We start from the raw sequence: 19,643 nt of genomic DNA on the forward strand, positions 1-19,643 counted from the left end.
GCGCTTTTACTCACGCAGATTGGCCGATCTTTTTTATTTAATATTTCGTTAATTATTGCGACAATCCCAAAACAATACAGGTCATTCCTTCTTAATTCGAACCAATCTACTTATTTATTTCATTTTGGTCGAAAATCGACGGACACCCTGTATTTATATATATATATACATATATATATATATATATATATATATATATATATATATATATATATACAAGGTGTTAGGCGTATGTATCCAAAAAAAAAACCATAAGTAGATCTCGTTAAACTGAACTAAAAAGTCTTTTATCATTTTGCAAAAACTACGTAAAATTTCGTGATATTAATGAAAAAGATCGGTCCAGTGCACGTGGGTGAAAGCGCGCGACGGCGAAGACGGTCTGACTGTAACATAATGGCGGCGCACTCGCCACCACTTCGCTAGTGATTGGGTAAATATGCGTATATGCCACAGACTTCTATAATACACCAGACTGCTAACAGATATAGGCGGACATGATGCACAGGTATGCAGGTGACGCCATATTTCGTGTAGGCATATTATATAGGGTGTCCAAAATGTTATTTTATGATTGTAAGAGGATTGTACTATGTATATTATACAATCAAAACAAAACGATTTATATAGGTTTATTAAATGATTTTATTCACGAGCAAATAAAATTTGTTTTGTTAAATGATGTCTTTTTCTCCAAGGTAATAATATTTCTCTTGTTATAAAATTTCCATGGGAAAATAATCTTATGTTTAAATATTCCATTGCTAGACGATATTAAAATTAATTTGTGTGGCCGCTCCAAATAATTTAAATTTTCACAATTTATATCAGAAAATATGTGGTTATCTAATGCAAATCTACGTTTTACATTTAAAATGATAGTTCTTCCTAAATCATGCGCTGTTAAATTGTTTAAATTATTGGTACAAATTAATATTTGTTTTTCTGTTTCCGCTACAATTGTATATACAGACAATGATGGAGTAGTCAAACCACCGTTATTATTGTTGTTAAATTGAAACAATTTTGAATAGATAGATTGATGACAATAATTATGTTCTGTAGTAACTTGTATTAAGCTATTTGCACAAGAAACACATTTTAATAACATTAATAATTTTTTTACTATGTAATTGGCTATGTAATATAATATGTTATTCTTTAATTCATTATTTATGTTTGAGTCAAGTGGAGCTGATATGTCATGTAAATAATCACTATTTATATCTGTGTGATAAGTATCACTATTTTTTATTAATTTGTTAACTCTACGTGTCCATTTATATTCAAAAAGTGATCCAATAAAATCCGTGTCAAGAGCAATACAATTTGCTGTACTCGAGATTGATATTGCATTTTTAATTAAAATTTGTTTCATTGCTGCGCAAAATTGTGATACATTCGGATTATTATTAAACCCATGCCTACCTCTAATACGTGAAAACAATATTTCTATGTGGTCTTGAGAGAATTTATATAAGTTAATATATATTTATATGAATTATTATTTTTAAACAATTTTTCAGTGATCTGCAGTATTGATTTTACAGCAAGTGCAAAACCATAAATAAATGTTTTTTCCACTTTTGTACATATTGTTATCGTTTGCATTTTTTAAATTAAATAAATAATTAATTTTGTTTTCAATAGAACTATTTATTTTTGGTAGATTATTTGCAAATATGGGCTTTTTATATCCTTTTCCGAAAGGATTTCGTGAATTTAAAAAATCAAATAGTTAATCGATAATATTTATAAATTCAACTGTAGCTTCGCAATTTTTAAATTCCTCAATTCCTTCTTCTTGTAAAAATATTATAGCATTTGCAACTGATGCACTTAAAGTCTGGGCAGCATATTTTACCTTCATTTTATTTTGTTGCCATCTAATACAAGATGAATTAAGTTTGTTCTTAAATTTTAGAGTTAGTTTTTCTTGCAAGTTGTATAATTTTTCCATAAAATTCCATTGAATAAGACCTGTGTCACTTTTTAGTAGTTTTTTGTCACGTAAAGTATTTCTTGCAAGCTTTAACATATGGCATGGGTTTAATATTACATATACATTATAACCTTGAATTGGATGAATAAAATAATTCTTAATATCTGTAAATGAATTTGCGTACATATTGCAGCCAAGTATTTCTAACGTTTGAATGTTTGTAACAGCACCATCACAAGTAATACTACATACTCTTACACCTGCATCGCCTGTTAGAATGAGAGCTGTTTTTATTAGTTCAGCTTGTATTACTGCTTTAATTTTATCGATAAAAAAATATCCAATCGGCCATTTCCACTTTCCATTTATCCCAACAAGCATGAAAACTAAAGCCTCAGTTGCAACAGTGTCACTTTCTTCTAAATGCAACTCTTTGCCATAATTGCAATAACCAATATATTTTTGACATTGTTTGTCCCACACTTGTTTACGAATAGCCATAGAGTCAAACACTAAATTGCAGTCACGGTCTTCATCATTAAACTGTTTTAAAGCAGAAAACACATCTCGTTGAAAGCCGGGTTCTGCATTAACAGACATTGTTCAATTTCTTAATGATGACGGATTAGGCAGACACAATCCATGTTTCTAAAATAAAATAAAAGTACATGTGTAAATATTGTAAATATTGTATATAGATATACATGTAAATGTTAATAATATATATATTTGAAAAATATAGATAAATAATATACATAATTAATAATATATGCATTAATAAGTTTTAATATAAGTAATATATATATTGATAACAAATCGGCAATACTGATAAGCTTTTGGAGAATAAAAATGCAAGATTAATGCAAATTGTTTAATAGCATCTGTATATCTATTAGCTTTAGAAGATGTTTTTTTGCAGTTTAATAATTGATTCTTAAAGATTTCAAAAGGCACATCATCAAATTCATTAGAGATTAAATGCAAAACATCGTCTTCTATCTTTCCTTAAATTATACACCAATAAACATGCATAAATTGAAAGTAAGTTTACATATACAATATATATATATATATATATATATATATATATATATATATATATATACAGGGTGGGGAAAAAGTATGGAAGCAAACAATTATTTCCGAAACTATTCATCTTCCAAAAAATTCTATGAATACTCATAGACAGTGTATCATATGACAACAGGTACAATTACATGTTATTAGTGGACGCAACTGAACGTCATGATGCGAAATCAGTAAGCAATGTCAATGTGCATACAAATTGTTTGTATCACAATTGTTTCGTAACTGGGAGTGTTTTTAAGGGAATGGGGCTCATATGCAGTGTTTTGTAAACGTTTCGACATCAGCTACAAGAATCTGTAATAAAAACTGACGAGTTCCATTTGAAATTTTTTACGTTATTTGTATGCAGCTCGTAAAGGTCATTTCAAGGTCATGCCGTCTATGCCACATAATACATCTTTTCATACCATAAAAATTATGTCTAAGACATTTTGTCGAAAAATGAATAGTTTCGGAAATAATTGTTTGCTTCCATACTTTTTCCCTACCCTGTATATACATATATTGTATATGTATGTACAATATGTATGTATGTATGTATGTATTTTAGCTGTACCTATGCTTTTAAATCCGTTAATAATTGTTTCAAGGAATCAATCTTTTTATTTTTTCTGCGAATCTGTTGCTTCAATACTCTAAATTTTTCCGAGTGAAATATCACTCTAATCAAGTGAAAATTCACTTGAGCAGAGTGAAAATCGAACATATCTTATCGAGTGAATATTGACTCGATATTTTGAGTGATTAGATCGCTCGTACGTTCGAGCGAAATGTGACTCGTGTATTTGAGTGAACTTGCACTCCGATCATAGTCCCTTCTTCAGGTGTCTGAAGGTGTCTTCTTTGCTGTTTGCACGTTCTTAGAGTGAAGTTATACTCTCCTTCGAGTGTACAGCATCGAATGATTTCTTACGGTAATTCACTAAAGTGAAGCAAATAAGCTTGTGATAGTTACTAAAAAATTAGCAAGTATAATTTAAACTGTAAAAAGAAAATAACAAGAAATGCTGCACAAATCATAAAACTATAATCTTTGAATAAAAAAAATAGTAGAAGAGAATAAGAGAGTAAAAAAGCATTATAAAGAAATTTTAATGTAATCAAATTTATGTATAAAATAAATGACATGGCTTTAAACAAAAATTCTTACTGAGAAAAAGGGCAGGGCTAGCTAGATTACAGCCTCCACTTGACTTTCAGCTTTATTAATTTTCAATTCACAAATTCAATTTTATTAGATAATAGTATCAATAGTAAAAAAAATAAACTTAATTCTGACTGTCAAATACTGAATTATTAGGAAAACTATAGGAACTGTAACTACATAAACAAAAAGAATGGGTGATACACGGTTAAATTAAAAAATAAAAAGATACAAAAAAAGTAAATCTTAAAATTAATACATACACAACAAAAACTGAAAACTATAATCTAACGCACACGCTTGTAAATACTTTGTGTTGGGCATATTAAAAAGTAAATGAACACAAAGCTTCAACATTGGGATCATATCAAGTCTAATTTGTAGACTCCAATTCTGAATCAGAACTGAAAAGACAAAGTAAGAAGAGGTGATTCAGTATTTTTTTAAACTGAAAAATTAGATACATAAATAATTGAAGCAATTATGTAAACTTACTCAAACATGGTTTCTGCTGATTCTGGCTGAATTTTTACTACACTTAAAATAGAATTTAAACTATCGCAGCAGCTCTTGGGGGTATTGAGTTCATTGTAGACAATGGATTCAAAAAAGTTATAGAAGTTTAGAAGAGGGGCTGCATAATGTATATCGAACATATAGTGCAATTTAAAGAGTCTATCGAAGGCACACAAAGGGTTATTTCCCACAGGAAACAAATGAGTTTCAACTTGGATAAAGAATGGACCTTTCCTTTGATCCATGTTTGTGCAACTTAGTAGAAATGGCTTTTGCAGAAAGCCTCTCTGTAAGGCTTTAACATTTATATCTTCATTTGCCTGCGGAAAGGAAACAGAAGATATTCAGAATTGAACAATAAACATGTTATTTGAATCTGTTTGCTAAGATTTATTTACAGGTATGAACCGCAAGAGACTTGGATGTGGAACTGAAACGATACGAGCAGCTATTGCCATTTGTCCATCACTTCGCTTTGTTCTAGCTTTGTTCTGAAAATTAATTAAGAATATATAATGAAGTATAAAAATGTCTCAAGTAACTATGAATTAAAAGAAAAAAATAATTCATACCTGTGCTTTTCTAACATTTGAATGGTTGGGAGGAGGCAGCAACTCATGTAAGATTACAATTGCTTTCAAATTAATTGGAAACAAAAAATTCTCTTTAATTAAATTTAAAAAAAAATGCATAATAGAAAATGCTTTGCACTCACTACTCACTGTCAAAGTCAGTTAATTCCTCTAGCAAATAAGTGCTACATTTTTACAATGTGTACAATAATACGTGGGGCGAAATGAGTGGGAAATCTTGCCAACATTACGTCGTGTTTCTCAAAAATGTTTCTAAATTCATTATCAGTCTGCCATAATTTTTAAGGCAAATTTTTCATTATTAGAAATAAAAAATAAAATAAAATAATGGAAAAATAAAAGAAAATAATGGAGAGCTTTCAAGACAATTGAAAAGAATTTATGTCATACCATTTCACCTTCATAGTTTTTAAAGCGAGGATATATTTTAATACATCAGAAACTGTTATACTCTCAGAAGATTTGATTTCGGTATGCCTGTTTGGCCGGGTTTCATACAGTAAATGTTCAATTTGAACCTTGACGGAATCAGTTGGTTTTGTATACTTCATTTCAGAAATCTGATAAAAGAAAATAACTTGTAAGTTGCGTGTACAGTTAGTTTTAATTATTTGTCAACTAAATACCTTTTCAATGAGGACAGATTCAGTTAATAATGGCCTATTTATAAACGGTTCTTTCATAAAAATTTTCCTATTTTTATTTAGTGCTTCAATGGAAGTTGTTGGTGCCTTGCGCTTCTCATTGCTTGGTAAATGCTTTCTTATAGTTTTCAACCGCCACTCAAGGTAGCCCTCTCCAACAGCTTCGTCGTAGAAACTCTCCTACAAATTTAAAAAAGAGAACGTTTAAAACAAAACCACTCTGACAACACACAAACCATTACTTACATGAGAACGCCCTTCAATTTTTGATGACAATGTAGGAAATGTGGATACAATGGCCCTTGCAACATTAGACTTATATTCCCTGAAAGGATACCTAAATATGAAAACAATTAATCAATATTCTACAAAAGATAGATAAAAAGATGAACAAAAAATAAAAGAAAAGACTATGTACTTACGTGTTACCCCATTCTGAGCACATTTCAGATACTACAATCTTTATCAAATCTTTTCGATGCTTGTTAGTAAATTTATTAGATTGCAAAACCTCGACCAAGTCTTTATGCTGTTCTGAATGCTTTTCAATCCATCTCTTAATATCAATAGGTTTGCTGTTCTGTAAATTATATATAAATGAGGGCTGATAATAGAAAAAGTAAACTTTTAGATAGAAAATTGAGATTAATGCCAGGCCTTACATTAACTGTAGTGTTTGTCACAGCTGAATCAGCATCCGTTTCGTTCAGTTCCGTTTGTTCAGTTTGAGCCTATATTGAAAGTAATAAATTAAACATGGATAAGTCCAATCCAAATCTTTTTGGAGTGGAATTAATCACAATTAACAGCGTAATATTGCCAAAACACGAAATGTTTTTACCGGTTCACTTGTTGAACAAGAATTTGATGTTGAGGGATCTGCATCCGTATCTGATGTATTTGGTGGATCAATCATAAAGACCTGCTGATAAAAGGATGTATTAACTTTGACTCTTAAGTATTAATACGAATCAATGTGATATACTAACCACATTGGTATTTTCCTTAACAATAAAAGTTATCAGCTTCCGTTGAACCATTTCATTAACTCCAATTTCCTTTAAATCTTGCTCCGAAAAAAAAGGAAGAGTTGTACCAGTAGCTTTTTCCTCTGAAAAAAGGAAAAGCAGTACACACTTACCTTGAAGTACAGCAAATCAAGAATCAGTTACTCTTATTCATGATTTATCACAACATCACATCCATTACTTGAAACAAACTAAGATAAATATAAAATATTAAAAGCATGCAAAAGTGAAATTTATTTTTAAGCTCTTAATATTTAAAGTGAGTCTAAACATCAAACACAAACTCTATATACCATGAGCAGTTTTAATTAACAAGTTCACAATGAATGAGTTTAGGACCAATACTTATTCTATCTACTGAAATATTTACAAAATAAACAAGAAAACACAAGTAGTGTGATATTGTATTAGTAGGGAAACCATAAGACACCGAAGATAAATGCACTCATCAACTTAACAACTTAAAATATGGCATATCATTTAAATAAAAACAAAGCAATTCAATCTGCAACACATGACAAAAAAACATTAGCTGACTTTTTTTCATTTAAGCTCTAATAATATCAGGTCTGTGTAACATTTTACAGAATAGAAGCCTGAATAAAATTTTTTGATTGACATTCCATAGGTAATCTTACTGTTAAACTTAGAATAACAAAAGCGCTCTAATGCGTAAATAATAAGTGTTTTGAGAGAGACCAGTTCTTCCCTTTTTATATTTTAATTTAATTCTAGTTTAATCCAATAAAACACAAACCAGGAAAGTAATCGGCACACTCACAAAAAAATACTGCAATAAAAGTTAAATCTACCTATTTGCACCTTAACTTAATTAATTTTAAGGCTTCATTTATTTTAAAATATTACATTTTGTACAGATTTTTAGCAGCTATAAGTAAAAATTTAACCTCCTATATTAAATTTTTTCTATAAACTATTTCTATACACTAAATCAAGATATGACGCAAAATTATAAAATTTCCAGTGCTACAATAATCTCGCCATAAAGCAAAAGGCTTCATGTCCTTTAAGTCATCAGTCGATATTAAAATAATATTTGAGCCTGAGGCCACACTGAAAGAATTTAAAGAACGTTCATAACCCAGAGTTTTCCATTCACAACACAAAAAATAAATCGGATTCATAAATATATATTTTCATTATTTTAACAAACACAGGATTTCCTGATTCAGTTTCTCGTTCACTCTTGACAGCAACATGCCACCCACTTCGATATTGAACACCATATATTTCTACTTTTAATGTTTCAAATACGTTTACATTGTCCGCTATTCCTACTACTTTCAAATACTCACAATCCTTACAATTTTTAACCAGAACTGTCTGCCCCTTTGAACAGATTATTTTGTTTCTTGGGACATCGCCAGAACCCCAAATTGTGAACATTGTGAAATTTGACTCAGCCGGATCATGCTAAAAGGTAAATTTTTGAAATTGCAGCATTGACTTCCATATTTTTTAAATATTCTATGCTTTGCTTCATCAATGCAGACATATTATGGATCTAAGTGACTAGACTTTATCAAACATTCCCCGTAATGCATCAAATGATGGAATTTGTTTATAAGTGCAACATTGGGAAATAGTTCATTAAAACTTGAGACAAATTCTAATACCAAGTCCTGTAAGTAAGGAGCTTGAGATGGTGATGCGATAGGACTAAAGACTATTTCACTAATTCTATTCAAGAGAAGAACAAGATGCAAGTATTCGTCTCCTTTAGGTACTTTCAGAGACCAAGAAAGGAAATATTCTCAAAAGACATCATGTTTGCACAGCTTTCTGCTGAATCGGGTTACCAAAAAAAAATTGTAAAAATTGTAAAAATTAGTGAGAGTAAAATTAGGTGACGGCTTATTTTTCTTTTCTGGCATACCATACTGAAACATCTGTATTCGATTGTTTAACTCAGTCAAAGTCAAGTTATATCTATTCTCTCTCTTAATAAAATGTTTGATTACATACTCAAGAACTACAGGTGCAATACCTTGCCAAATGTCATGCATTGAATCAAAAACGAAATTCTCTGCGCAGTGCCAGAAACCACTTCTATGTAATGAACTATTTTCTTTTAAACCCGTTTCAGTATCGGTCAATAGCTTTGATTTGACTTTCCGTACTTGTTTATCATACAATTCACTCGTTCTTGAATTTTTAATTTCTACTTTTCCCCTAAGGAGATCAGACCTATGTATCATGCATAAACGACAGAAGTGATTAGCAGAAGGACCCAAGAATCCGAACATCTGATGTGCAGCCAAACCATCAGCAACTACACAAGCTATTGTGGCCCTCAATACAAATGGTTCTCCATCAAAACTTATTATAACTCCTTCTTCACTTTCCAACTTATTCAAATAATCAAGAAATGGACTAAAAATTTTCTTAAAACCATATTTAGTAACATCAGTTGTGTAATAAAATCCCAAAACTTGAACTCCTCCCATAAATGATTGCAAATGAGGAGGCAAATTTTGAATAGTGAAGTAAAATGCTCCTAATTTGTAAGCTGATGTTTTACTTCCTAGAGGATTGTTGATAACTATATCATCATCAATATAATTGGATTTTTAATGCTTGTGGATATCTCTGAAAAAATGGATTTTTTTTTAAAGCTTTCCCCATCTCTAAAATCCCTCATAAATCTATCTGAAGAAGAAGATTCTTCTTCAATATATTTTCTAACACTTGAATGAGAAAGTATTAATTTAAGACTCTCAATTATTAGAACATATTGAAAACTTTCAATAACTAACTTTGGTTCGTATTCACCAGATTGTCTATTCAGCACTGATTCATAACGATCTCCAAACGGAATCTCAACGGAGTCTATCAATCTATAATACATTTTTAAAGCTTTCAGTTGTTTTTCAATGGATGAAAATTTATTAAAAGGAGCAGAAATCTCAAACTTAGAGAGTAAATTTTGAATATCAGCCTGATTCAATGATATATCCTTACTTGAAAAATAATTCCTAACTTCTTGCTGAAAAAAGTTTGCAATGTTACAAACAAAAACCTCTGCTGCCATACAAGCTTGAGTCAAACTAGCCCCTGTGATAAATGCTTTAGATCTAAGGTGAGCAACCATTTGTGCAGCCTCTCCTGCTACACTAAACACTTTTTGAAATTTATCTTTAGAATTGTTACTCTCAGGCACACTACAATAACTATCTTGCTCAGGATCTTTATTAGAGTCTACCTCCATATGATTTTGAAATAAAAATGACTCATTACTTCTGTTCTTTACAATTGTTTAACACAAAGATGTCTAATCAAATCATTGAAATTTTTAAAAACACATTGATATTCATCTTGTCCACATTAATATCCAAAACTATAGGGAGCTGACACTGACAAACTATGTGAATATCTTAAATGAACTGTGAAATGTTTTAATTCATTCGGAATAAATTTATGACACATTAAACAAGTGTAGCTTTCCATTGGTGACATAGTTTGATTGTAAACTAACAATAATAGTAAAATAACAAGAGACACTTCGTTTATAGATCTAAAATTAACCAACCAATAGATATTTAAATAAATTTACAAATCAAGATCTGAAATAATATTTAAATATTTATATATTTATATAAAATAATATTTAGTTTAGGAGTCTAGAATTAATCCACCACTAGACATATTCAAATAACTTAACAAGACCTTAAAGAAAACAACAATATTATTACGCTACATTACTTTTCTGTCTTACCAAATTGATACATACTCAATAAAACGTTGATTGTGTTCTCATTAACTCCTCTATTTTTAAGATATATGGCCAAAACCTCAGGGTCCATCATTGCATTCTGAAACATTTGGAATTAATTTATTGGAAGTTAAAAACAAACCAGTCATGGGAACTTTTTATTTGATTAAGAAATAAAAAATATTTGAAAATAAAATATTTAAATAATTTTTTATATGTTATTTGCAAACAATATTTAAAAGTTAGTTGTCATAATGAAAACAAATCCAAATAATTTATTTAAAAATAAATTAGTTAAATAAAATTTAAGTAATTATCTTATAATAAATTTTTATTTTAATAACCAAAAAAAATAACTAATTTTGAAAAAAAAATTTTTTTAACCATTTTTAATAGCAATTCATATTCTTTTATAAATAATAAAAAAACGTTAGTAACATTAAATACATAATGAGCTATAGTTTATAATAAATAGATAATATATACATGAACAACATGTTTAATAGCAGTTCTATTAGATAAAATTAATCAATTTATTTGAGAATTTATATTGAGATTCTATGCAAATAAAAAAAGCATTTAAAAATACATTATTTGCAAAATAAATTATTTTCAAATATAATCTCAATATAAATTATCAAATAAATTTTTAATTTCATCTAGAATTGTCATTATACATGCTGTTTATATATTTATTGTAAACTATAGCTCATTATGTATTTAATGTTACTAACGTTTTTTATTATATATAAAAGAATATATAAGTTGCTATTAAAAATTGCTTAAAAAATATTTTTTCTTAAAATTAATTAAAAATTTTTTTTTTGGTTATTCAAATAAAAATTTATTTAAAGATAATTAGTTGACTTTTTTTCTAAATAATTTATTTTTTTAATAAATATATTATTTAGATTTGTTCCCATTACGACAAACAATTAATTTTCATCAAATGCTAACTAAGTTTTATCAAATAATAATGCCCATATATGAAACAAACTAAGTAATTCGAATGAAGAATAAAAACAGAAAGTCTTCATATTTTATCTTTTCTTTAAAGAAAGTCAAAATTTATTTTACTCTAAGGCTTATATGATGCAACAAAGAGATAACAGATCTTGATAATTCTTCAAACACAAACTGAAATATAACGTTTTACGATTTTTCTTCTCAATAAACATTTTTTAAGCAATAAATCTTAATTTCGTGCTATCAAAGATGAGGTTTTAAGTATAAACGTTTCTCTGAACATTTTTTTAGCAAATTAACCTAAAAACGCTCTAAAATAACATATAGAAATGCCATGTGGTGAAGTTATACTTACTTCAGGAAACATGTTTTTTTTTCACAACAGCACGATATTCACAAAACTCAGCATTCACTATATAATATCCACAATTCTTTGAAATATTCAAGCAGACAAACAAATATGAGCGCCCAGCTTCTCCCTCCAACAAAGCAGCTATCAACGTGGCAATTACAGTATATGGCATCATAACCTACGTAGTCAAACTTGTGTCTGCGCATGTACTGAATGTAATATAACTACTCGCCCACAATTGTTATAAAGTGAACTTCATATGAAAGAAAAAAATTGTTATAAATTTTACGAACAATATTCTGCCTATGTACTTCTATAAATATTGTTCTGTATTTTTTTCAGAACGTGATGATGACTCACGTAGTATAACACGTCACGTCTCTTGCGCGGCTATTCGACTGAGTCACTCCGTTCAAGTGGATTTTTACTCGATTCGAGTTACTCGGAGCCAGAGTGCTAAAATTCACTCCAACACTTCGAGTGAATAATTAAGGATATTTTCACTCGTGGAGTTCGAGTCACAGATTTCACTTGTTTCGAATGAAAAGAAGTGTAAAGTCACTCTGTTAAGAGTTGATAGTGCATTCACTCGAATAAAGAGTCAAGTTTTCACTTGGAAAAATTTAGAGAGTTTATAATTATATAGAGGGTGTCTCAAAAGTCCCGGACCGGTCGAATATTTCATAAACTATGCACTTAGAAAGAAATGTTTCAGACAAAAGTTGTATGGCTTGAAGGGGGCCATCAGATAGTGGCAATGATTTGATATGGGAAAGTCATTTAAAAGTCAAAGTGAAGATCACCATCAATTTCTTAAATGTAACTATTTTTTATTAAATATTCTGGTAGCTCACGTCGAGAGCTTTCCAAAATACTATAATTAAATTAGTTTTCATTAAGTATTTTCCGAATTATGAGGCTTGAAATCATTTCTTAATTTTACATAAACCGTAAAATATCTTGTAAAATATTCATTTTTCGATTATCTTACTTTATTACTTTTATGTACAAAATAATGAGAGGAATCAATTCTTGTAAAGAAAAACATAGTTGTTTTTAAGAAAAAAATATGTAATTTGCAATTAACAATTACATTTTTTTTTTAAAACAACTATGTGTTTTACACCAATTAATTCCTCTCATTATTTTGTACATAAGAGTATTAAGGTAAGATAATCGAAAAATGAATATTTTACAAGATATTTTACGGTTTATGTAAAATTAAGAAATAATTTCAAGCCTCATAATTCGGAAAATACTTAATGAAAACTAATTTAATTATAGTATTTTGGAAAGCTGTCGACGTGAGCTACCAGAATATTTAATAAAATTATTTAATAAAAAGTAGTTCCATTTAAGAAATTGACGGTGATCTTCACTTTGACTTTCAAATGACTCTTCCATATCAAATCATTGCCACTATCTGATGGCCCCCTTCAAACCATACAACTTTTATCTGAAACATTTCTTTTTAAAGTGCCTAGTTTATGAAGTATTCGACCAGTCCCGGACTTTTGGAACACCCTGTATATTTCCAACAGTATATATATTTCTGGTATAATTATATAATTATAATGATATAATTATATAATAATATATTTGTAATAGTATAATAGCCATTATCAGAATAATATGAAATATTTGTCATTATTAAATTTACTGTTAATTATTTTCTAATATTTAATATATACATATTATTTTCAGGGTTTAGACAGCAGCGGAAGACCAGCTTTTGTGCTATATTTTCGAGTTCGGTTTTATATTGATACACCATTACTCTTAAGGTAAGATATGAACATTTTATGTAAAAAATAGACATCTCTTTAAATTTTTGAAATATAATAGAAATTGAATCTTCACATCTCAACTAATCAATAAATGCAGGTATTTTTAAAGGAAGAATAGAAAAGATATAATTTTAATTTGATTGTAAAAATCGGAGTAATAAATATTTTAAATGTCCGAATTCTTAATCGTGAAGTAGATTCCTTTTCTCTGAATATAGCGACATTATGCATTATAAGATTCCGTCGGGGAAACACAAAAAAATACAAGAAAGGAAAATAGAGCTAAATTTTTACATTAAAGCGGTGGACTTACTGGAGGTTCACCAACGTAACGTTGAAATGTTGCGCGCTGTTATCATGATTTGAAGAGCGCCCCACTTGCCGTTTCCCCGCGCATTTGGTATCAAGTTACAGTGAACGTTCTTTTTCGTTGTGTACTTTCACTCACGTGAATTGGCTAATCTTTTTAAATTAATATTTCGAAATTTGATGTGGTTACTTGCAAAATAGTACATAACTTTTTAGTTCAGTTTAGTGAGTTTACTTATGGTTTTCTTTTGGCATGTGCTAGAACACCTTGTATATAAACAAACATTTAATTGAGGAGAAAAGTTTTTTTCCCTTTGTACATTTACTCTGAAAAAAATTAACCTAAATATAATTTTAATATACAAAATGGATTAAAAATTTTTTTAGAATAGAAATGTAAAAGGAGTACTCCGTCTCTTCCCCACATGTTTAATTAAATATCTATTTTTTTTATTTTTAATAAAATATACTTAATAAAGTATTAGGATAAAATAAGAAAAATATTGAAAACAAAACGCGCGTATGTAATCAATAATTTATCTTTCAATTAATATCGAAATGAGACACAAAGATATAAATCTAAAATTATAATATAAACACAAAAATATTAGTCAAATAGCAGATATAAATGCGTGTGAATATGTATTAAATATATACAGTGATGGGAAAAAGTTCCGGGACGGCTGGATAATTTGAAAAATACGCATCACAGAGGAAAATGACCTAGACAAAAGTTGTAGGATTTTTCCCGGGCAATCCGACGGTGACCTTAGATTTGACCTTGGATAGTCATTTGAAGGTCACATAAAGATTACCTTCAATTTCTTAAATGGAACTTTCTATTTTTCATTGCATATTCTTGTAGCTTATCTCGAGAGCTTTCCAAAATACTATAATTAAGTACCTTTTTATTAAGTACTTTTTGAGTTATAAGGCTTGAAATAATTTCTTAATTTTACATAAACCATAAAATATCTAGTAAACCATTCATTTTTCGATTATCTTACCTTCATACTTTTATGTACAAAATAATGAGAGGAATCAATTGGTGTAAAGAAAACATACAGTTGTTTTTAAGAAAAAATATGGAATTGTTAAGTATAATAATTAATTGCAAATTACATATTTTTTCTTAGAAACAACTATGTGTTTTCTTTACACCAATTGATTCCTCTCATTATTTTGTACATAAAAGTATGAAGGTAAGATAATCGAAAAATGAATGGTTTACTAGATATTTTATGGTTTATGTAAAATTAAGAAATTATTTCAAGCCTCATAACTCGAAAAGTACTTAATAAAAAGGTACTTAATTATAGTGTTTTGGAAAGCTCTCGAGATAAGCTACAAGAATATGCAATGAAAAATAGGGAGTTCCATTTAAGAAATTGAAGGTAATCTTTATGTGACCTTCAAATGACTATCCAAGGTTAAATCTAAGGTCAGATTGCCCGGGAAAAATCCTACAACTTTTGTCTAGGTCATTTTCCTCTGTGATGCGTATTTTTCAAATTCCAGCCGTCCCGGAACTTTTTCCCATCACTGTAGATAACATTACATTATACCAATATGAAACCAAACATTTCAATTCTCACTTTGGGATTCTTTTCAGTGAGCAATATATAAATAATATATGAATATATAAATAATAAATAAATCGTTACAAACTTTAATAAAAATGTAAACAGAAGTTGGTCGCGAATATAAATTAAAGATCAAACGCTTAGAAAAAGTCATGAAAATTCTTCGTGTTGACAAAATACTTGAAATCATAAGAACGGTCAACAGAGATGTACAAATAAAATTTTTTTAAAGACGCTTAATTGTTAAAATAATAAAATTAAAATTAATGATTACCAATATTTAAGCGTAATAAGATAAATATGGATTCTTTAGCCAATAGATAGTCAATAAATCGTTACAAACTTTAATAAAAATGTAAACAGAAGTTTGTCGCGAATATAAATTAAAGATCAAACGCTTAGAAAAAGTCATGAAAATTCTTCGTATTGACAAAATACTTGAAATCATAAGAACGGTCAACAGAGATGTACAAATAAAATTTTTTTTAAAGACGCTTAATTGTTAAAATAATAAAATTAAAATTAATGATTACCAATACTTAAGCGTAATAAGATAAATATGGATTCCTTAGCCAATAGATAGTTGACAAGATGGTGACAATTTCATGTAGTTATATTCTTAGAGTAGAATTGTCTAGTGTTCATCATACATAATGTCAGAGAATTTTGTACGAAATCATTGTTAAATGAGAAGCAATAGTTGGTTAGACTAAGAGCGGTTTTACTTGCGGAAAATTCTGCGAATGCTAAATGCCAAGTACGAATTGCAAAGTGCTCACGTGTCCGTTTTATAGCGAGCAGATTTTAGGGCTCTTGGCGACGTAGGCCAATAAGTTTTGTAATTTAGCGGTGACCTCAGGGCGCCGCGTATAATTGGCCGCCGATAAGGTCTGAAAGTTCTTTGATTGTCATGCACGCAATCTTTTTCGATCAGCTGATTGGCAATCAGCTGATCGTGATGTATGGGCACGCATGCCGTACGCTACGCTGATTTTGTCGACGGTTGACAATGTTATTATAAACGTTTATGAGCGTTTCTTTTAGGCAATGAAAAAATGAGAGATAACGGGAACGGTCGAGTTTTTCTGATGGATCGAAAGCTCGAGAAGATTCTTGATGCCTGTTAAATTTAAATTCTCAAATTAGCGAATATTAATTATTATTTGGAAATTTATGAGAATTTTAATCCGGGATGATTTTTATGTTTTTCGAACAAACACTGTTCTGAACAGACACAAAATGATGTCAAATAAATGTCCTTAAACGGATTTTTACCGACTTTTGCTAACAACATTTAAATAAGGGGGGCGGAATTCAATGTCCACGTATACATTTTTCCACGCGAAGCGAGGTTCTACATAGGTTTGCAACTTTCCACGCGAAGCAAGATGCAACCCGAATCTGTGTCTAATTTCTTAATAGTGGAGCCCTCCGCAGGAAGGGGCGGAACCCAATGTGTTCATGCATAGACTTTTTTACCCTAAGCGAAGTTCCACATGGGTTTGCAATTTTCCACGCGAAGCGAGGTGCAACTTGAACCTATGTGTCTAGTTTTTTGATAGTGGTGTCCCCCTGCGAGGGGCAGAAGCCATTAGGTCCACGCATATACTTTTCCACACGAAGCGAGATATATGTTATTAAGATCATCACTCTAAGTAATGTTGTGAAGATTTTAGTCGGCGGTCATTGGTTATTAAAAGATATAAACAAAAGAAGTTTCATAAGTTCATTAACATATTTATCGAAAGAAAAGTCAATTGTTGCATAATTTCACATAGATTTGTAACTTTCTACAAAGTGAAGTGTATCCCGCATCACAAACACAGGTTGGGTTAGGTTAAATCTTCTGAAAGTGGAGCCTCCCGCAGGGGGACGGAATATATTGTACCTACGTACTTAAAATGAAGCAAAATTTACTCTTAATAGAGAGATGAAGCAAAGTTCACTTAATCTTGATTAAATGAACTTTGCTTCATCTTGGAAAGTACATGCGTGGACAGCGTGTTTCACTCCCCTTGCAGGGGGCTCCACTTTCAGAAGATATAACCTTGCCCAATCCGTGTTTGTGATGCGAGATACACTTTACTTTATATAGATAGTTTCAAATGTAACATTTTTCGCACACAAATAGTTAAGTAAGTTATCATATTTTGTTGTTAAAGCGAGAAACTTGTAGAACTTCATGTTAAGTGTACAACAATCTGTCTTGTACTAACTCACCTTTTCTTAAATATTTTCAAAGTCATAAGAAATATCAAAAACATAGAAGCCTATCATTGTTCTACTATCTGATTTCAATATAAGAAAGGTAAACAATGTCAAACGACAACATAGTTTGTACACGGTGTCATAAAATTACATATTTTTCATTAGACATTTTTGTTTATAACTTTTTAATAAACAACCGTCGACTAAAATCTTTATACCATTACTCAGAGTAATGATTTTGATAACATATTTGAGAATTATTGAAATCGGGAAGTAGTCAGTATAAATAAATAATTACCAAATATTTTTAGCATTAAATATTTGTATCGGTAAAAATCCTCTTAGACATTCATTAAACATCATTTACAGTGTTTCTACAAAAATTCGTGACAATCGAGCGTGGGTCGTTTTCGGAAGTTTAAAAATAGAAGGAATAATTTTATTAATTCATTAATTTTAGCACTTTTTGTCTGTGCGTAACTCTTTTTCTGTTCTGTTTGTGGATCAAAAAAATATAATATAGATATTTGTTCTTGTCTGGAATGTACTTAAAAATGGTCTCATATAAAATTCCTACTGGTATTATGCTTGAATGATATATTAGACAATTTTGCTTTAAGGACATAATTGCATGAGATTCTCGCCATCTTACCAATCGTTATTAGTTCTACTAAAGAATCCGCAATTATTTTACTGTATTTAAAGATTAATAATCAATAATTTTAATTTTATTATTTTAACAATCCTTGATAGTCTTCAAAAAAATTTTATTTGTACATCTGTTCGCATCTATTGCTCTTACGATTTCAAATTTTCTTGTCAACACGGATAATTTTCTTATGATCTTTCATATAATTTTTTCTAAATATTTGACTTTTAATTTAATTTAGCAACCGACTTCTATTTTTTCTATATTTTTAAATAATTTTTATTAAGATTTGTAACGATTTATTTATTTAATAATTAGAGATTTGGTTCAAGTAATCAAAAAATTAAAAAGAAAATGGCCAACCATAAGAACCAACGCGCGGTAGTTGGAGCGAAGAGAAGCAACAATATTCTTTCCTTTTTCAATATTAGTTTATTAAAAAAATTTATATTACAATAACAAAAAGCAAACGTTTTGGATCGAAGCGCGACGAAAAAAGAGTCCATTTTTACTCAAAATCATAAAATGATAAAAGACTTTTCTACTCAATTTAATCCATCCACACAATATAATGCGACACTGTTCTAACTTTACAAAACGATTTTAGTTTAAATTATTAATTAAATTATTAATGTATGATATTATATTGCATGCGCAATATTTTTATTAGTCTTATCATCTACCAAAAAAAAATTACAGAGGCGAGCGCAATAGTCTATAACGGAAAAGTTAGATACGCATATAGAACGGTTGAAAATTTTAAATACGCAAGAACAATAATCGAAAACGGAAGCAGTCAAAAAGCGGAAACGCATGTGTAAAAAATTAATGAAACATTAAAAGTGTACGACTATAAAATGCTGGAAAGACAGCGCAGCTCACCTCACTATCGAAAATCGTCAACACAACATGAGAAATCGAAGAGAGAATATGATTTGTCTTAATCGTTGAAACCGTCCAAAAAATAAAAATAAAAGCTGTTAACGTAATAAGTCGTAGTGATAAAAATTATAGTCCCGATGATATGAAATAGGTTAGGTGATATGAAACAGAAGTCCCTCTAAAATCCAATCTCTCAAGCCGCGTCGAAGAAAATGATT

At 29.5% G+C, this 19,643-nt stretch overlaps 1 protein-coding gene across 1 annotated transcript in view; it reads left to right on the plus strand.

Annotated features, from left to right (window-relative positions):
- LOC109609933 (protein expanded-like) overlaps positions 1-19,643 on the plus strand; it is a 448,580-nt gene that overhangs the window by 303,796 nt on the left and 125,141 nt on the right. The window contains exon 6 of the mRNA XM_025415034.1: positions 13,712-13,791. Within this exon, the coding sequence (XP_025270819.1) occupies positions 13,712-13,791 (80 nt within the window). The remainder of the gene's footprint in view (positions 1-13,711; positions 13,792-19,643) is intronic.

This window comes from Camponotus floridanus, unplaced genomic scaffold (genome assembly GCF_003227725.1).
Source record: "Camponotus floridanus strain SB8 unplaced genomic scaffold, Cflo_v7.5 scaffold94, whole genome shotgun sequence".
Classification (NCBI taxonomy): Eukaryota; Metazoa; Arthropoda; class Insecta; order Hymenoptera; family Formicidae; genus Camponotus; species Camponotus floridanus.